Raw genomic sequence first — 21,028 nt, 5'->3', positions numbered from 1 at the left:
CTGACTGCTCTTCCCTTCCCGGGCCATTCTGGCACAGACAGGACAACAGGCAGGCCGCTGCTTTCTCAGGTTACCAACACATTGGCTGCTCCTTTGAAACAAGAAGAAATATGGCTTTTCCAACCTTTACATCATTTCTCACTTCAAGCTGGTTAAACAGCCTATAGAAAAAATACCAGGACAATGTTGTGTTTTGAGACACTCCCTCTACTGTTACATACTGTTCTCCCAGTAGGTTTTTCTATGTAAAAGAAATGTAATGAATCCCAATAAACTGCCTACATCTGCATTTATTTTTTCAGCACTGTCTAATAAGAGGCAGCAGAAAAGGAGGTACATACATCCTTTAAAGTAATAATATTTGGATGTTGCCCATAACGCATGAGAATCTCAATTTCTTCTGAGGGATCCCTTTTGCTTTTATCAATTATCTGCAAAATATAACAGGAAAAACATCTTGCATAAACAAAGTCTATTAAATAAAGACATTTTTTTGTATTTACATTCTCCTTTCAACAACAGAATAAAAAATTCCAGAGTTCATTACTTCTTACTAATCATGAGTAATTCATCTTCCAGCTCCTCATCCCATTTATTCATTTCTTGCTCTATCCTAGTTAAAATTCTATCATTAATGCAGCCTGTCCTGCTCCACTGAACAAGGAAATGCACTGGTCTGAAGCATCACTAATTCCCTGCAGCCCAGTTCCACCCTTGTCAATCTCATTTTATTTCAGGTGCTCCCATCACTGGAGAGTATTTTCAGCTTTCAAGATTGTAACTTATTAACACATAAAAACACAGCAACTGGAAAACTCACAAATCTAAGTTTTCAAATTGACTAGTCAATCTTTTCAGAATGTCAGAGTGGAATTTATGCCAGTACCTTCACAGCAAACTCCATGTTTGTAGCTATGTGGATGCATCTCTTGCAAACAGAGTAGGAGCCCACACCAATATCTTCCTTCAGTTCATAGACATCAGTGAACTGTGCACTGTTTCCATGAAGCTGCTTTAAAAAAACACAGGCAAGTGGTTACCTAAAGCAACAGGATTCCCTTTCCCATTACACTGGTACCAACAGCAGAAGCTTCTTCTGCTTGCTCACGATTTTTCTTTGAAATTCTGCCTCCAGAAAAACAACAACTCACTTTTTAGAATTAAAAATATCCCATGGAAGTATTTAATGAGACACATTTTATAACAGTCTCCTCAAGAACAACTGTAAATACTGAATATTGGTCAGTCTTTGGCATGCCAAGGAAGTTTCCCAAAAAGCAAAGCATTACCTGGACTATGGGCAGGATATTGGTGAGAGGTGATATTTTATGGTCTTCTACAGTAGTAGTTGCAACAAAACTAAATCCCTTGAAGAGCTGGTGGGCGTTTGCACTAGGTGGGACCCCTGGAGAATCTGGGGGCACAGACACAGGATTAGTGTGGCTACAGCCCAGCAAGGGCATTTCAGAGCATTCAGGAGAGGCATGTTACATAAACCATCTTGAGGGAAGGGAAGCAAGCAAGAGGAACACCAATGTTAAATATTAAATAAAACTTCTACTTTGTTATCTGTGCTCTCTTACTCCAGTAACACAAACAAGTATTCCAGGGTTTCATCTGACACTGCAAAACACTGCAGGAATTAATGTATGAACACATGTTTTAAGGAAGAAGTTTACTGAAACAAAACTATGTATGGAAAAGAAATAAAGATCATTGCCTTGTGCTCAACAGCTTTGTAACACAGAAGAGCAACAACAGAATGTGCTGCTTCAGTGGTGAATGAGCTGCTGGCAAGGTACAAGTGAGGCAACACAAGAATATCCAATTAGTAAATCTTCACTGAAAAAATATCCCTGAATTGTAGGAATTAAGTTTTCCTCAGGTTACATTCTGTGCACCCCTGAATTCACTGTCTGAAATCTCACAGTGAGCACAGCTCAGTAATTTTGTCCTCTTAAGAACACAGACCTTCTCCAAACAATCATAAGAAGAGGGTTTAAAAAGCTGGATGCAGCAGGAAAGAAAATTCACAAAAGAAAACCTGAAGTGAAACTTGAAGCAGACCAAGAAACAATAATGACAACAGTTAATGTTTCTTAAAGCAAGGCATTCTCAATAAAATACTAATCCTAAAAAGAATCACTGCTGCAATAAAACTGAGTTTATTTTAATATTAAATAGTTCCTCTCAAACACTGCATGCCTGACTTGAATCATAACTAGAAACCACGGTCCAGCTTTTAATATTTCATTTATTTTTTTTTCTTCCTGAGTCAAAGATTAGTAAAATATTCAGAGAACAGAAACCTGCTGAGGGGAACACCCTCCTCCAAAGCCCTGGAACCCTGGTGCATCCTTCCCTTTTAACTTTGTCCCTTGCTTTTCTGCTTGTTGTTTTAGCATTAATAACCTCCTGTCCCACAGACCTCACCAATTTACAGCCATGTCCAGTTACCTTTTGGTGTTTTTGCTGTGAATTCTGGATCAAAACAGAAAGTATCTTCTGGCTTTCCAGAGGCAGGTTTGAATGGAGGCTGAATTTCTCTTCTGAACAGTTTCTGAAAGAGAAGGACAAAGATTAAGAGTCACTGAAGCTTCCACAGGTGCTGTTATTTTGCCAAGATAAATGGTAAAGGACAAAGACCCTCAACCTATGTCAGGCACGTCCCTCTTGGCAAGGAACTGCCCATTCTCAAAGCTCTAGTCCAGGTTTTTCCTAATCCATCCAACTAAATCAGGGAAAGATCTCAAATCTACAATAAATCCCATTTACAGCTAAGGAACAGAAAACTTCATGTCAAGAGATGTTGAATCCCCATGCAAAATTTAGGAAGTTCTAAGAGCATTTCCTTGCTATTTCTCCCCTTCTTTCAGATCTAGTTTTTGCAGTTTTTTTTAATTTAACCTTCCTGCACAAAAGCATACAGTATATTTTAGTTAAAAAAAAAAACCAAAACAACCAATCAAAACCGAAGAAAGGGACATAAATTCATCCCAAAGAAATCAAGAGGTAAAATACACAAGTGTCATCAACACCATCAGAGTGAAATGAACACAAATTATTGTCAAATTGAAAAAAAAAGAAAAAAGGAGGTAGAACTGCTGAGCTTTCAAGCTTCCCTGTTGGTATTTATTTCAACATCAGTCCCTTCAAAAGGAAAAAAGTAAATAATCAAGCCAAACAAGATAACAAATGCTGAAGTGTATTCACATAAAGCAGTGATGTTTTACTGTTGCTAAAAACTTGCTGCTGAACAGACTCTGAGGTAGCTGCTGCATGAACACAGCTAGAAAATCACTTTTCAGAAATAAATACAGGAGATAAACAGATGGATAATGATGAGGGGTTTCAAAGAAACAGGGGAGCACAGCACTGCCCTGTGTGGCTGCAGCTCTGTCAGTGCAGCCTCACAGCAGAGGGGAATTTGTTGTAAATGCAGGTGAACCCAGTGGGAAGAAATGCTGATGTCTGACTCCAATTCAGAAGGCTGAATGATTTCTTTATTATATTATAATACATTAATATACTATTTAAAGGAGATAGTAAAACTACATACTACTTTCTCTAACTACCAAATCTAACCCCCAACTCGTGACCCTTTCGCCACAGTGGGTTGGATTGGCCATCAGGCTCAAACAATCCTCACCAGAATCCAACCAAGCAATTACCCCAGCTAAACAATTCTCCAACCACATTCCACATGGGAAAAACAAGGAGCATAAAGAGAAATTCTTTTCTCTTTCTTCTCTCTGTGCTTCTCTATGAAAAAGTCCTGAGAGAGAGAAGAATGTGCCTGCCACAGGGATTTATTTCACACACAGCACCTTGGCTTTGAGAACACTTCTGGCAAACACAGCTCAGAGCATGATTGAACCACAGAGCAGAATCATAAGGTGCTGCTGAGAAATTGAAGCCAGGAGTTGTGAACTTGTAGACTTTGGACCATCTTGGAGCACTTGAGTTCATTCCTGAGCTGTGACTGGGATGGGAGTAATGCAGAAGGAAGTCCAGGACAGTTACAGCCAAGGGAGCACTGGACGGACACTTCCTGCAGGATTCCTGGGAACACCAGCAGCCTCTCCCAACTACAAATGCTCTAATGGATCATTTCAGCTTGAGAATGCTGCAACTCTTAATTATTTAAAAAGTAAATGCACATTTTGTAATTAATACTCTCTATCTGCAGTAAATATTGCAGCTCCAGATGCCAAGGAATTAGAGGAGAAGCCAGGGTGTGCCAGTCAGCAGTAATGCAGTGTTTGCTATGCCCTATTCAGATGTAAATACTTCTACAAATGCTACAACACACAGAAAAATTAGCAACAGCTTCATCTTTCAGATCCTCTTGTACTCACATTCCAGTCAACAGTAGAAAAAAAAGGATGTCTCTTGATTTCTTCAACACCATCTGAACCAGCTCCTGCACAAGAGAAAGACTGTATTTAACAAACTTGTGGCAAAATCTTTGAAGATTGCACTAAAAATTAGTTAATTTCTAAAAAGTTTGCACAGACATGGTTATTTGAGGGAACTGTGAATACAGAAATATTCCAAGGATGTCAAATACCCACGGAGGCAAAGAGAGCACAAGAAGCCATAAATACAGTGTCAATATTCTTTGCTGTGACACTGTCAGAGCTTTGGCTCACTCCGAAGTCACTGATCCCACATTTCAACCAGGCCAAACCCTGTAAGTCATGATCCAAACAGGAAATGGTACCCAAATCTTACTGATCACCCAGAGCTTCAGAGTCTCTAAAACTACTTTTTTTTTTAATAAAAAGGCCGAGTTGATGATTTAAAGATCCAAATACATGAACCAACCTAATCTATTTGATGGGTTCCTTTTAAACAACATCCTCAGGAGACTTTGTGCTTCAGGGCTGAGGAACTGGGGCATTCCCAGCTTTGCTCTAAAAGAAAACAGAACAAGTCAGAGGAAGAAACCTATCTAAGTAAAAATTGTCTACATAGATTTCACTGCACAGTTTGATGTATCAAGGACCTATTCCAAAGCCTTGTAGAGAGCACATACTTAACTCATCAACTTTCCAAGTTTCCTGTTATAGGACTGGTTTAAAATAAAATCCAACAAAGAACAAATACATCAGATCAAAACCACCAAACCCCACCCAAGCAAGCTTTCTGCTGAAACAGAGTAAAATAATTATCTTAGGAATACTAAGTATTTTCAAAGGTATTTTCATATCACCAGGAGGTTTTACCCAAATAAGTACCAGTAACAGAAGAGACCCACCAAATCCCCAATTACCTGCCCTTGAAGTGATTACTACTATTCCTCCAGGGCTTATTGAGCATCATATTAAAGCTCACTGACGTTAGCATTTATTGTATTTAATAAAAACCCTAATGCCAAGGCAGGAGATTTTTGTGCAGCATCACTGGGAGCTGCAAGGGAGGCAGCTCATGGTCTAACTCGTCCTTTCACAGGCAGCACCACCATGAACTCCCACTCAGGGCAATTTCCAAGTGCCCTGCTGGGGGAAGAACAGAGTTTCTCTCTCCTCCCCTTCCCCGTCACCCCTCAGAGGGCCCAAGGCTCTGCCTGTGCCAGGAGGAAACTCTGCTAGCTGAGCACAGACAGATGAGAACATATTTGCCCAACAGCTCCACTCACTGAGCACCAGCTCACCCAGTTTGTCCAGTCCTACAGCTTCTGTTGTAACTGGGGCAATTTAAGATGAGAATTTGGGCACGTAAGGGCTCTCCACACATCTGTACACAAAGCAACACCTGATCACCTGCTGCTTACAAAACAAGGTGTGCTGTAACAACAGCAAGGGAGTGTAACAGCAACAGGAGTGTAAATCAAGCTGTTCTCAAGTCACTGCACTGTTCTTATCTTTATTATACGCCTACAATCAAAGCACAGATTCATCTTTTAGATTTTAATTGCTGGGGATACTTAATGGTACTTCAGAGTGAGATCTAAAGCTTATCAAGGGGCTTTGCTTTTTGCTCTTATTGCAGCTCAGTGCTCTTAGAACCATAGAATTATTTGGGTTGGAGGGGACCTTAAAGCTCATATTCTTCCACCCCCTGCCATGGGGACATCTTCCACAAGACCAGGCTGCACAAGGAGCTACAACAAGCTGTTAAAACATGTTTTAAATGACATTTTTGGACTTCTGAAAAAGGAAGCAGATATACTTACTTCAGTATCATATTCATAGTCTCATTTCGATCTTTACCTTGAAATGGCAGGGTACCAGTAAGCATTTCAAACTGGAAAGAACAAATGTTAATCTCAATCAACACTTCTTCCCCCAACTGCTGAAACAAAGTGTTAAGCACTGCACTCTTTCCTACCTCTACAACACACTGGTTGAACTTTGAAAATATTATGGAAATGTTCCCAAATCTAAAATTCTGCTCTCACTTGCAGTTTACATGATGAGAACAGTGTAGCATGGTGATGATGGAGGAAAATTATACATCAAGAAGCTACTTAAAAGTATTAAAATCTCCTCCAAAACCAGGTTTTAGATCTTGCCATAGTCCAAAATCTGAATGGTAAATTCCAGAACAGTAGTTTACTTTTCAAGTCCATCCTCCATGTCAGCCTGATGATCTAACACATCCCAGGAAGGGTAGAAGTGGCACCAGTTATTAACTTATCTCACTACTCCACTCCAGCATTCCTTCCACAAGCTCACTACCACAGAAATGCCATTAATACTCCTTCAAACCAAGCCTTCAAGTCTGTTTTTAAATTTATCTATGAAGTAACATGCAAAATAAATGTACAAAGTGAAGTCTCACACTGACTACAACCGGCTTTAACTACTAATGGACGACACAGGATTTTCAGGTGCCTGATAAACATTTCTTTAAAATGAAAAATCAATTTTATTCCACCCAGAAGCAATTCAGTGATTGAATTGTCCCCCTTACCCAAGCATCCCTAATCAGAAGTGGGCAAGCTTATTCTAAAAGTGCATTTGTGTGAGCTTAGCAAGGGAAGCAAGAGGCAAATACAGTACCATGAGGACCCCAAAGGACCACCAGTCAGCACTCTGGTTGTGCCCTCGCCTGTTTACCACTTCAGGAGCCATGTACTCTACAGTACCACAGAAAGAATAGGCCTTCTTCTCTTGGTCTACTGATTCCTTGCTGAGTCCAAAGTCTACAACAACAGCACCACAAGAATACAGCCAGTGAAGAATGCCAAGGGAACACAAATAAATCAATATACGGTAATTCAAAATGCAAGCGTCAAGAAATATGATTAGCACAGCTCTCCATGAAAAAAGAGACTGCAGGTATCTGGAGAGAGCACATTTAGTTTACTACACACCTCCAAAACCATTCTAAAAAGTCATTAAATTCATGATTAGCCATCAAAATTATTACTGAATTAACTCGACATTTGAAATCCTACACCTTCGGAGCTCTAAAATGCTCAGAAGTTCTCATTTTCTCTGTTTACTGCCTGCTTTATTCACACAAAAAAATTGGATAAAAGTAAAAATCAAAGGGAATGCAGCCTGCATGGTCTGGTCTTACTGAATGATGAATAAATAAAATCACACTAAAAATATTGTTGTTACATAAGGCAACATGGTTCTGTAACCTGCCTCAAGTTCAGTACAGAACAGCCCTGCATTCCCAGAATATTTAATTCCCAGAACACTTTTTTCCCTATTGTGAATACTCAAGTCCTTGACACTGGCTCAGCTCTCCAACACCCTTTTTTTCACAGGAGAAAATGATTGCTAATCAATGTTCCTATCCATTATTTCCACTTTCAGAAGGAAGTGACAAATTTGGGATTGAATTGTGTTTAAATATAGCAAAATTTTAAAAGGCATGCATTTCATAAACCTGATTTCCATCACCATTATTCTATCAAGTCTTTGAGGGTTTAAAAAACATTTTCTCTTAGAATCTAAGAGCAGTATCTTAGATTAAAATATATGATGAAATCTTTAGTACAAAATCATCACCTTCAATGTAATTTACAGCTTTCAGAAATTTACAGTAATTTGTTTTCTAAACAGTCTTTTATATACATCATTTTCTAGAATATATGTATTGGGATTGTTCCTCACAGAACTATTTTCTGCAATCTTATATGCACTTAAAATTGATAATACAGAAACTCAAACTTATTTACACAAGAGCTATATTAATGAGTGGTGCCTACCTGTTAACTTGATATGTCCTGCTTCATCAAGCAAAATGCTGAAAATTAAAATTCACATTCACCAAACCACATAAAGATCAATGTTTACATAAAACACTTAAAATATAAGTTAAAAATTATGACATCAAATTCTGTTATTTTTAAAATGAGCTAATATTATTTCATTTAAATCACAGATACGTGTTTAACATTTTGTAGTTGTTTACAAAGTCTTAACAGAAACAGTTTTAATTTCTTACAGTGTATAAAAGCAAAGCAACAAGCAAAATACACATAATAGTGGTAAAATACATTTTACTTTACTTTTCTGGCTTCAGGTCCCTGTACACAATTCCCAAGCTGTGAAGGTGATCCAAAGCAAGGGCCAGTTCTGCGAGGTAGAATTTCACATCTTCCTCTGTAAACATAACCTAATAAGAACTGTATAGATTTACCTTCTGATCTTGTCTTCAGTTTTTAAAACTGCAATCTAAAAAATATATAGTCCTGTCTGCCTAGATTTCAAACTTAGTTTTGAAAGTCCCTTGTGAACTCATAATTCATGAGTTCAGCCAAGAGAAATGATTTACTAATATCTGTTAATTATAAAATACACAAAGAACTACCTGCAATACTTAAATAAAGCCATCAGCATTACTGCAGAGCATTAATTAACTTTTAGATAATAAATTAATTGTTATATTTGGTGTAATTGCCACCCAGCACTCCTCCTGCCACAAACCCAGACAGTTTTCCACTGCATCGTAAAATTTAATACATGGCTGCTGTATTGGGTGAACGTGAATTCACATTAACAAGATTTAGGGGAAAAAAAAAAGCAAAAATCATTTAGGAATACAACATGGAGAGTAAATCACTGGTGGCAATAACAATGACAGCCTGGGAGTTGAAGAACCTGCTCTGCTCTTAGGAAAAAACTATTAAAGAACCCTGGTGAGATACTGAAATATTGATGGTACTTCTAGAGCTGAGATGCACTTCTGTCCTGCACACTCCTCAGGTGGCTTGAATTTAATATACAAAAACTTTGCCTGCTTTGACTCTTGTCACGTTCTACAAATTACTGGAGAGCTTGGAATCCTGCTGGATTCAGCAAATAAGGGAATAGTTCCCTTAAAGCCCAAATTCAATCCAGTTAAAGATTCCAAGCTCTCCAGTAATTTGTAGAACGTGACAAGAGTCAAAGCAGGCAAAGTTTTTGTATATTAAATTCAAGCCACCTGAGGAGTGTGCAGGACAGAAGTGCATCTCAGCTCCAGAAGAAAGTGCAGTGCAGCCTCTCAGCTGCAATGGGAGTACCTGGGCTCCCTGATTCCTGCCCCTACTCTGAATTGCTCAGGTGTGATCTGTTCTCCAGGCTCAGAACATTCCTCATTTCCATAATGAGAGGTGCTGACCTCAGGTGAACACGGAAGCTGTTACACTCCACACAGGGTCACCTTCACACCTCTAAAGATCAATGTTCATGCTGGGTTTCATCTCTTTCAAAAGAACAAAGGGAAACCTTGGATTTCATTACTGCTTGGATTTCATTATTCCTTGGATTTCATTACTCCTTGGAGCAGCCAAAATGCAAATCTCAATATAATGGGGCTAAATGCTAATCTACCATCTCCCCATAATGACATGTAAAGCTGTTCTCTGGGTCAAGTCAAACATGATGCAAGTCAGCTCCATTAGATATTACCAATAAAAACTTCATTACACACTCATCTCACTGCCACTGCTGAAACTCTCATACCCACATTAGAATTTAAAAACCAACAAAATAACTTCAACAACTTCATACTAAACCAAATTAATTTAAAATAATCCTTGTGTGCAAAGTATGGAATGCCACAGGGAATTTATCCTCATGTGTATAATCCATAGGCTGTGTTTTACCATGGACTCTTGAAACTACTTCCCATTCCCACCAGAAAATAAAAACCTGAGTTTTTTCGTATCTATATACACAAAAAACAGTATGAAAGGTAACTAAAGTGTTCCAAAAAACAGGTGGAGTCTCAGCAGTAAGAAAATTTGAGAATTACAACTCCTTGATTCCCACAGGGAACACATTCCCCTTTCAACCCCCAGCAGGAGTTCTTATGGATAGCCTTGCATCCCTTATTGAAGAATGCTCCACAGGGGACAATCCCAGCTGGGTTAGTGCAAGAGAACAGCTCTTCCTGCTCTGCCAGAATTCCCTCTGGAATTGGACGTTCCATATCAAAGCACAGCCTGACCTCTTCCTACCTCCTGCTCCAATAACCCAGGACAAGTCAGTCACTTTAAGTTTTTAACAGCCATTTTAGCTTCCAGATTAATTAATTTTGAGCTCAATTCTTAATCACTGTGTAACCAATCTCAGTTTTTAACAAAAATGCCTTTAGATTATTTCTCTTTTGCCTGTTACTAAAGTAAAACCTTTATTTTTATGAGAAGTGTAAGGGGGAAAAACCTCTCTCCTGGCCTTACATACTGAGAATAAACAACCTCCTCCATGCCATGAAAAACATCAGATAACACAGTTTGCTCATTTAAGAAAGTGGCTTTTCCTGTGCTTTGGCAATATAAATGGATTTACAGTGGTGAAAACACTGAAAACCTCACTTGCTGTGAAGCTGTTGAGAAACTGCCATTAAAAATTTAGATCTTTATAAAAGGTTTGCCAAAAGAAAACAAGAGTCTTCTAAATGTGTTCATAACACTTAAGGTCACATAATAAATATTTGATGGCAAACATTTTAAAAAAAATAACAGCCTGTAGCTGTATCCCATTCCCTCCTCTGGAGCTCTCCCTCCAGGAAACAAAAACAGAAATGAAAAACTCAAGGTCCAGTTGTGTGCCAGGGTTGGATGGAGGGGAGTGGGCTCAAAAGCACTCTTGTGTCCCCACTTTGTGGGATTCAGGATGAGCACTGGGATTGCAGCACCAGGCAAGTTTACAGTGCAGCAGCAAGCTCTCAGGGCTGCAGGATTCCAGGAGCACCTAGGCTGACTAAGAGCATGAGAACTACACATCCCCTTCCTTCAGTGCTAAATATTCATTTACTTCAGTTGTGTTTCCAAGCAACAAAACATTTTTAGACAAAAGAACTGTACTTTGCAGATGCCAAATTAAAACTTGGGCTACTCATCAATACACACTCGGGTTTCTTAAGGATAGGACAGAATCTAGAATATGTAAGGCAAGCCTAAAAGTTATTAAAAACTTCACTATGACAAGAAATATGGGGGAAAACAGGTTTAGAAGCCAATCCTGTACCAACAAAACCCAGCCCCTGTCTAAGAGTGAGTGGAGATAAAATTTTAGGTACTTACCTCTTTGGATAATCGTGTGAATACATCTCCTCCCCTGAGAAAATCCAGTATTAAATAGAGCTTCCCTTCAGTCTGAAAGGCTTTAAAAAAATTTAAAAAGTAAAAAAACATTAATAGTTGTACAACAAAGCTACAAAACAGATCTGAATGCTTTTACAACTAGGAAATTTCAGTAACAGGCAATACTTTTGTTGTGGAAGTGAAATAATTCAGCAGCACATGAGGTAATTTACTGAATGATTCCTTGCTTCTTCAGAGAAGAAAATCTTAGTCATGAGAGATGATTAAAATAATGTTCTTTTATTTCTCCTTTGTCAAACAGAAGCAGCAAGGACATCAATTACTGTGGTTTGGTTTAAATCAATTAAAAGTACAAAATCTCAGCAGAACTTGAATGTAAATAATCTGAAACTCTTACAAGAGGGCTTAACCTAAAACTTTTATACAGCTATGTATTTACATTCCTATTTTTTTTTCCCCAAGTTGCTAGAACCTAATGTGGAACCTCCAAAAGTAAGAGAGAACAAGAGCAGCTGTGCCTTCAAGCCAAGGGAAGGAATGTTGGTGCTGGGATCCCTGACAAGGGAGTGAAGTGCAGAACTCCAATGATTTCAGAAGGCTAATTAATTACTTTATTATACTATATTACACTAACAAGAATTATAACTAACTAGAAAAACTCATGACTCTCTCAGGGGAGTCCTGAGACACACATGGATCCAACTGGTCCATGAATCCAAACAACCATCACCAGAATCCAATCAAGCAATCATCTTGGGTAAACAAGCTCCAGACCACATTCCACATGGGCACAAACAGGAGCAGCCAATGAGATAAGAATTGTTTTGATTCACTTTTCTCTGCTTCTCTCAGGAGAAACCCTGAGAAAGCCAAGTGCAAGGAAGGGCAGGCAAAGCAGAGGGATGTGTACCAACCATAGTGCAGTTTGACGATGAACGGGTGATTCACTTCCACCAGGATGTCACGCTCCATCTTGGTCCGGACTCTGTCCCGAACTGAGGGCAGACAGGAAAAAACAACAACAGTGGGACCAAATGCATTGAGTACAACATAGAAAGGCTCTGCTGGCTAAAAGAATCTCTTCCCTCATCACCTGATTTGTTCTTAATGTTCAAGTCTCATAAAACTCCTTTTAGAGACCGAGACTCTGGTTTGTTGTATTTCCAGTACATCCCGACATTTCGTGATAATCCATATTGCTTTCAAGAAGAAAGCTCCTATCTATGTTCCCAACTTCAATTTTTGAATTAACTCTCTGTCCTGAATAGGAAATATATTTAAGATTACTTTTTCACAGTGGACTCGCATCCATTCAAGTGTCTCCTGAAAGCCAAAACACTGAATTAAATTGTTCTGGCTCCTGGAACAAGAGACTGACTTAATGTTAACCACAGCAAAGTTCTGACTTAACAAAAGACAAAAGGAAAACTGTTTATGAAATTAACTTGTTTTCATATAATGAAAAGTCTAAACAGAATTAAGTAATCCAATTTTAAACTTTGAAAGAGCATTTCTAACCACATAATTAAAGCTACCTGGCCAGATTTAAAATAATACTTAAACATGAACTTACAAGTCACTCTAAAAAAAACCCTCATGTCAGAGAGGAGTTATGAACTCACTGACAAATATTTAAGATTAAAAAAAAGCTTTTAAATACAGGTGCACTAAACCCCATGGTCCAAAGTCTCAGTTGAAAGACAAACCTACCTTTTAAAGAAGCTTTTTTCAACACTTTCATTGCATAAAGCTGCCCAGCATCAGGCCCAATTATCTTCCTCACGAGGAAGACCTGGCAATACAAAGCCCATTTTTAAATCACTGCGAGCTTGGTAATGAAACCCAAACTCTCACAAAGCATTTGCAAACCTCCCATTAATGTCAGGCAGCTTCCAGTGCTCTGGATCAAGCACACACCCTTAGAGGAAGAGCAAAACTGCATTCCTTGATCAGATCAGAGCTGCAAAGCACCAAGCTCTCTTCTGAAGCATGACACTGCCCATAAACTTTGGATTCTTTCCTGATTTATCAAAGAAGTTCTTACAGAAAGGTTTCTTTCTATCACTTTCTTGGAGAATGACAATTCTGCTTGGTCTGCCACCTCCCAAGAGGTTTTTGAGGTTTAAGACCCAAGTCTCAAATATGAAACATTCATTTTTATTAACGAATTCTGTACAAGTGGTGAGATGAAAGCAAGAAAACCTCACCATTTAAGATCAAAGCACCCTTTCCCTCTGGAATAGCAACTCCAACAGGTTTTTCAGCCTTTTTTTCTCTCCAGAAGAGTTTTAAAGATAGATGGGATACAACTTGACACTGAGTAAAGCATATTAGATAAAGTATTGCACTACAAAGACATGGAGCTACACTAATTTTTAACCACCAGATCTTCCAATTTACAAAATGGTTTGACATGTGCTCCTACTTCTAAATTGTTGTTCTTATAATAGCAATTATTAGTTATGAATTAAGTTTTGCTGTAAAAAAAAAAACCAACATAAGTCAGAAGAGAAAGTCAAGAGCTCCCCACAATTGCCTCTCTGATCTCAGCTTATCCAGACTTTAATTTACAATTAATTTATTTGCATCTCAAAATTATATATATTTTTCAATGATCTCGTCAAGTTTTCCATTCTAAAATCAGAAATTCAGGCACTGTCATGACTAAGTTGTACAAGGTTGGGAGAGGGGTTGTTTTTATTTTAAGCTCTGGTTAGAAGAAAAATATGTTTCAAGGTTGTCTGGCTTTTTTTTTTAATAACTTTTGTCCAATAACTGACCTACAACAGTGCTCTCCTATAGGCCAAGGTGATAGAAAATAGTAAAGCAAGTAATTTCAACACCAGCAACTAAGAAAACAGCTGTAGCTAAATACAATGACAATTATAAAATATTAAAAAGCACATAGAAATATTTTAGTCTTAACAACCAACAACTTGTGAGGACACAAGGAATTCATGTGCAAGTTACAAATTTTAGCTAATAAGACCCACAATAGCTGAAAATTACTGAAGCACCACCTATTTATTTAATTTGCAGACAAACCCTCCAGAACTCCACATCTGCTTTAGAAGGCACATCATTCCTGAGAGAATGAAGAGAGAAATTCAGTAACTCAGGAGGTTTAACCCTTTATTTCTGTGGAAGTGTAAAATCCTGCACTAATGTCAAAACCAGGCTCCAGAAAACCTCCCTTGTGCATGCCAAACCCAAAGGAAAAGCCCTGGGAGTAGAAACTGGGAAGGGAAAACACCATGAAGGCAACAGCCACTGAGCCTCCTGTTTTTTCTCTTTTCACTGGAAAGAACAGAGGAGAGCTCTGAGCTCAGGTGTGCAAGCCCTGAAAAGGCACAGGCAGCATCCCAAAGCTCCAGAGCATGGCTGGCCCAGCTGCTGGGATTCCAAGCAGGAGCACTCCTGAGGCTGGCAGAGCCCTGAGCTCTGGGAAGCCAAATCTGAGGCAGGGCTGGCTGTGGCAGCTGTGTTGAACCTGATGTGGCTTCAGACATCTCCAATCAGGAGTAAGAAAAGCATGGAGCCCTTTCAGGCTCCTACAGTGAGAAGTGTGTGAGGGAATTGGCAACCAGCATTAGCAGGTAGAGAAATGTTTCTGAAACCTCAAAATATTAAGAAATATTTGAAGTCTGCTCTCTATCACTTAGGCACAGAATGCCTCCCTAATGTCCATTTCTTCCTCTCTCACTGTTCTCTATGCAGAGGTTTGTTCCTGCCTAAAGACACACACAGAATCAGCAGAACAGGAAAATGGGAACAAATGTAAAGCTGACTGACTATTTTAGATGTTGCAAAAGATGTAGTCTGACTCTGGTTTTAAAAAATTAATTACCTTCCTATACACTAGGATTAATATTTCAACTACTGTGTTTCAACACAGTGACAGAGATCAGATTTTCAACTTCATTTCTGCAAAGTGACACCCAGTGGCACATTACAAAAGGAAAATATTGTAACAAAAACCCTGCCATATTTCTTCTCTGTGCCATTTGAATAATTAGTGTCTTTTAGCTGGAGATCACTTGATAAATACAGCAAACTAGAAAAAGTAAATAAGCTGAGAAATGTATTTCAGGTTAAGACCAAAACTGCAACAATCAACTCTTCTGCAGCTACATAAATACATATTTTGTGTCTTGAAAAAAGCCAAACATTCCCAGTACATCAAGTCCCATTACCAAAAGACAAACCAGCATTTCCTTCAGAAGGTTCTGTCCATGGCACTGGAGCAAGGCTGGGAAAGGATTCCATTACTCAATATAGTTTCAAATTATATTCCCAGCAATTCTGCTGGCCACTATTTCCCTGGAATGTCTGGACAGGTCTATGGAACAAGTTTATCACCTTACCTTTCCAAATGATCCCTGTCCAAGAACCTTAAGTAGTTCAAACTGTGCTGGATCTGCTTTCTCACATCCTTCTTTCACATGGTGTGTAATAGGAATTTCTTTCACACTTCCTTCATCCTGTGATTTCAAAGCAAATAAAATGCAACAGTGAGCAGGCTTGCAGTAACTAAGTCTTGCTAAAAGTGCATGTAAATACCTGGATTTTTCTTTATTTAGTTTTATTTTAGTAAAATATTTGGAATTCTAGTAAGGCTTAAAGGAAAACTGTTCAAATGAAGAATTTTCCCATCTATCTTTTCTTAAACAGATACACCTTAAATTTCTAAACTGAAGGAAAATTCTCAAAGAATGCTCATTTCTTTTTGCCATAAATATTTCAACTACAGAAAAGCTGGATTATTTAACATGAAAGGAATAAATGCACAGATTTTAAAACCAAGACTTCTGTGCTTCACCTCTGCTTAGCAGCTTTAGTTTTCCCAGTGATTACTCTTCTCATCTTTCCCCCTTCCTGAAATAAGTCTTAATGAAAGCCAAATTGAATTTCATCATTTGGGGTAATTATTGCTTTTCACAGCAGCAAATAATAACTCTGGTCATCCATTTGTAGCTGAAGGAACAGGCAGCATCTGAAGACCATAAATAAGAGATGAGTCATCTTAAGGACTCTGAGAATTCTTGCATCCAAGAGAAGAAACAGCTCTGGGGTGCAGAGCTCCTGGGAAGATTATCCTGTGTGGGGACCTCCTTCAGACAGCTGAGGGTAATTCTGAGCTGGGTGAGTGATTTAATGTTCTCTTGACTGTCTCATGTCCCTCTCATCTTTAGCAAAGCAGGGCACAGCAGCCCCAGTTGTGAAAAGACAAACATTACTGATGACACAAATCTCATGATGGATTGCAGCTTTTATGGTGTAAGAGAAGTTTCTGAGAGCCAAAACAAGCAAGGTATCAAAATAAGCACTCTTGAAATTAAAAACTGAGGTCCACAACAGCAACCTCAGCTTGCAGGTGGAAAAGGAGCAGCACCCTCAGCCCTAGCAAGATCGATAAAGTTCTTGTACACAACAAAATCACAAGTGAAAATCACATCTGATTTGCTTGAGTTCACTTTTGGGGTATCAAATGATTATCAGCTGTCTCCCTCTCTTCAGGCCTTCATTTTGAAAGCTTCTCTTAGCAGAGACCAGAAAACCACACCACCAACTTCCTGTGAGTTACAGGCCCTCAATGAGAAGTGCAAACAGCACCAGGAAAGGATCTGAGTACTGGATGAAGCAGCTGAGTTTTGGAAATAACATCATCTACAGTCAGGTGAACTTACTGCCCAAGACTGTGCATTAATCAGCTTTATCACAGTTCATACAGAAGTACCTGGATGAAATTCTGGTTTTACACAGAAATTCAGAGTAAGAATCTGCTCATCTAAATTCGTACATGCTGCAGTAATTAAAGAAAAAAAAAAAAAGAAGAAGAAGAAGCAATCATCACACTGCATTAATTACTTCTGCCTTAATTGCTTTGCTTGTCCAGAGGGGAAAAGAGAGTTCAAACAAACATCTTGGTATATTCCCAAACTGTAGTCCAGCTGTTACGGCACACAGTCCTTTCCCCTCCCCTCTCTTATTTCATCCTCCTTCTGGGAAAGGCCTGTTTGTTCTGCCTGCTTCCCACACAAAGGTGGGTATTAACACCAGACACTGCTGAAAACAGTTAATTCCATAATTCACAATCAAGCTACTTTATTTCCCTCTTTGGTCACAAGCCCCATCACACACTGATGACACACTGTAAAATCCCAACTTCCCCCTCATCCATCCCCCTTGGTGACTGCATTTATGCACTCAGAGGACAGATACACCTATCTTTTCATTTTCCTTTACTTTTTAAACACATGCCTAATTTAAGGCAGGTAAGAACAGTAGCATTTGGAAGTCATCTGATGACAGATGAAAGCAGCAAGTTGTCTAATTACACACCCAGTTGTACAACAGACTTAATGGCTGCTTCTTCCTATGAAATATGTAAATACTCTATTTAGAAGCCTTTTTTCTTCACCATCCTAATTTGTATTCCTCAACACCGTGAAACTTTGCATGAGAAAAGCTCTTTAAGAGTTCAGCCTCTCCTGTGTTTATCACCCACCTCGAGCCATTAGCCTGTGACATCACAGGTGGTTGCTGAGGAGACTGAGAGGATTTCTAAATGTGAACTCAGGAGAGAAATGTTTTCCATGCAAATAAAGACTAACTTGAGATGGATTAAAAGAGTTTTTTAAATAAAGTGTTTTATCTTCACAAAAGATGTCTATATAATTTCACTTTCTTAACTATCATTAAGGTACTAAAAATTGGCACGACTGGGGTGTAAGAGACCTCTTCATCACCGCCAAGGAGTGAGCACAAAGAGCTGAGCTGCTCCAAGCCACTTTCATTTTCATTTCTACTTTGGCCTCCGTGAACTGCAGATTTGGTTATCTCATTTTGTGTTCTGCTGCTTGAGCAGCAAATTTCTTTCCAAGCTGAGGCACCAGCTCCTACCCAGCGGCCTTGCACAAGAGGGAACTCAACTTTTCCTTGCTCCCACAGCAGGTTCACCAGGAGCTGAAGGAAACACTGGGATCAGTCCTGGCTTTGTCACAGCTCCCTGGAATGTGGCTCCAGGCACCCAAGAGCTCAGCAACCTCCTGCTCTAGAGCAGCAGAAAACTCAGACAATCCACTGCTCCTTTCTTTGCTACATGTGAGACCACTCTGACACTTTATTTACTCACTCCACACCAGGAAATGTCCAGGCACCACGTGGATCTATACCCAAGACTTCATTCTCCAAATCCCTTCCTTATAAATGTGGTTATTATGACACAAAGCAGTGGTTACAGCTGGTGACAAGATCGATTTATCCCACAATCCCAGACTGGTTTGGGTTGAAGAGACCTTAAAGCCCATCCAGTGCCACCCCTGCCATGGCAGGGACACCTTCCACTGTTCCAGGTTGCTCCAAACCCCATCCAACCTGGCCTTGGACATTGCCAAGGACTCTCTGGGCAACAGCTACCTTCATGACCCTGCTCAAAAATACAAGGAGGAGTGTGTTGTGAAATGCTGACCAATGTTCCCATGGGCAGTCAGACATTTCACCACACACAGGAAGAGAGTGAAGTTTAGTCCAAGGTTCAGCCAGCACACAGAACACTCATCCTCAGCATCTCCTAAACAGGCACTGGGCAAAATCCATGCTCAAGAGGGGCTTACCTGGGATATTTCTACATAAAAGCAAAATTAACATACTGGTGTACACATTAATTCTGCTCTAAAAAAGCAGAATTAAGTACCTTTGAGCTGAAGGTACAGCATCTACACTAAAATCTACAAAGGCAGAACAAATGATTGCAGCAAGAGCAGCATTCAGCACTCTGTATGAAAGGTCCCAGGCTGGCCTGAGCATTTCTGAGGTTGAGGAATCAGCAAATGCTCCCTCCAGCACAGGGAATCTTTCCACAAAGCTGTGCCCCATGCAGCAGAGTTTCCAAACAACATATTTACAGTCCCTACCCAGGTACTAATTTCCAAAGCCTTCTTTGAGACTTGGAGTCTCCTCAGATTTTGTTCAAATAAAATGATGGGTTCAGAAGTTATTAAAGAGCAGGGAAAGCATAGATTTTGCTGCAACAGGAGGTCATGCTAATGAGTGGCTGAAGTGAGGAGGAATCAAACACTTACGTGGTAGGAATATGGTTCACCTTCTTCCATAGGCTCATCTGCCATTTTAAGGCCATTTAGCTGCAGGGAAAAAAAGAAAAAACATCATTAAGACCCAGCAATTTCAAATTAATAAGAGTTCAAAATTCGACCAATTTACATTTCAGAGCACACAAGTGAGAACTGGTGGTGGGGTTGATCTAATTTAAAGCTGTAGTTTCAAACAAACACTACTACTCAGTAGTTATATTTAGCATCTCCCTTATGTATCATTTAGCATCTCCCTTTGTAAATGCCATCATTATTATTATTATGCCAGTGTTATTTAATTGGGATTAATTTAAAACTCCTTTAAAAGCTAGATACCACTCCTACAAGATGACACTAATGCAGAATTCCTCAGTTATGCATGAAACTTATGCTGCCAGATGCTTTTCAGAAACCTAGAGTCTTCTAAGGAAAATTAATTTGCAGTTTAAAGAGAAAAGATGCAAAAGTTATTCCAAGCCTTTTTGAAAATATCAAGCCCACAGCTGCAGTAAAAAAAAAAATAAATTAAACTTAGTTTAAGCACTAAGTCACAAATAATTCAGTGCTGAAACTAAAAAAAACCCAAAAAACAAACCAAAACCCAGAAATATGAAGGACATGCTCTGTTCAGACATGCAAAGCAGTCATTAAAAACTGGAAATACCTGACAAAAATGAGTGAATGCTGTTATGGATTTTTCTAGTAATGATTGCTAATTTATTTATACATTAATTGTTCAGCATCTCTATATGGCACAGGTATCACACTAATATACTAACTACAAACGACATAGGAAAACTCAAACTTTTCTTTCTGAAAACCAAGTTGAACCAATTAAACTCTTAGGCTGGGTAATGACTTTTTTCCTTGTACTTCTGAATTTTTCTAAAATCCCTGCCTAAGATCCTGGAACACAGTGCTGCTGTCAGCATGGGAGTTGGTAAAACACAGGACTACAAAGAAATGCCCCCCAGATTCCTCTGCTCAGAACCAAACCCGGAATCTGGAGGAACTGGTGGGGCTGCAGGGCCAGGTTTGTACCACGACTGTGTCACCAGGCAAACCCTCAACCACTTCCACTGCTGCTACAGACTCCTGGTTTGGAGTAGAGCTTTTAAGAGTTAATTCACAAATTAATGCTTTTGATAAAATTAAATCTCCAATTTTTGTAGCAAGATACTGGCACTTATTTTTGGATTATATTCTCACTGAGGGGAAAAAAATTTAAAAATACAAAACAGAAAAACAGATCAAGGAAGTAGCATAAAGCTTCATTTATTTTCACTCCACAAGTTTCTATTTATCATAACTCGGTTTAACCAATGGTACCTCTAACCCATGCCCATCATTCATTTCTCATGTGTTTCCACCCTTACTCTAATGGCCAAAAATCACTCCTGCATTACCCTGGATCCAGAAACCAAAGTTGCTCATTTGC

General features: G+C 39.1%; 1 protein-coding gene across 6 annotated transcripts in view; it reads right to left on the bottom strand.

Annotated features, from left to right (window-relative positions):
• RPS6KA6 (ribosomal protein S6 kinase A6) overlaps positions 1 to 21,028 on the bottom strand; it is a 37,028-nt gene that overhangs the window by 9,287 nt on the left and 6,713 nt on the right. For 4 of the 6 annotated variants that reach the window (XM_021543897.4, XM_085570574.1, XM_021543899.4 and 1 more), the window contains exons 2-16: positions 19,582 to 19,641; positions 15,862 to 15,978; positions 13,208 to 13,289; positions 12,412 to 12,492; positions 11,477 to 11,556; positions 8,474 to 8,580; positions 8,171 to 8,208; positions 7,008 to 7,150; positions 6,179 to 6,249; positions 4,828 to 4,916; positions 4,359 to 4,423; positions 2,458 to 2,560; positions 1,290 to 1,414; positions 887 to 1,012; positions 342 to 431 (exon numbers count right to left, since the gene is read on the bottom strand). In XM_021543897.4, the coding sequence (XP_021399572.2) occupies positions 342 to 431; positions 887 to 1,012; positions 1,290 to 1,414; positions 2,458 to 2,560; positions 4,359 to 4,423; positions 4,828 to 4,916; positions 6,179 to 6,249; positions 7,008 to 7,150; positions 8,171 to 8,208; positions 8,474 to 8,580; positions 11,477 to 11,556; positions 12,412 to 12,492; positions 13,208 to 13,289; positions 15,862 to 15,978; positions 19,582 to 19,641 (1,377 nt within the window). Of the gene's footprint in view, positions 1 to 341; positions 432 to 886; positions 1,013 to 1,289; positions 1,415 to 2,457; positions 2,561 to 4,358; positions 4,424 to 4,827; positions 4,917 to 6,178; positions 6,250 to 7,007; positions 7,151 to 8,170; positions 8,209 to 8,468; positions 8,591 to 11,476; positions 11,557 to 12,411; positions 12,493 to 13,207; positions 13,290 to 15,861; positions 15,979 to 19,581; positions 19,642 to 21,028 lie in introns of all 6 variants that reach the window. The other 2 variants (XM_085570575.1, XM_021543898.3) reach the window with 2 other exon arrangements.

The sequence above is a fragment of the Lonchura striata genome, chromosome 4A, assembly GCF_050655825.1.
Source record: "Lonchura striata isolate lonStrDom1 chromosome 4A, ASM5065582v1, whole genome shotgun sequence".
In the NCBI taxonomy this organism is placed as follows: Eukaryota; Metazoa; Chordata; class Aves; order Passeriformes; family Estrildidae; genus Lonchura; species Lonchura striata.
This window is presented reverse-complemented; position numbering and strand designations above follow the sequence as displayed.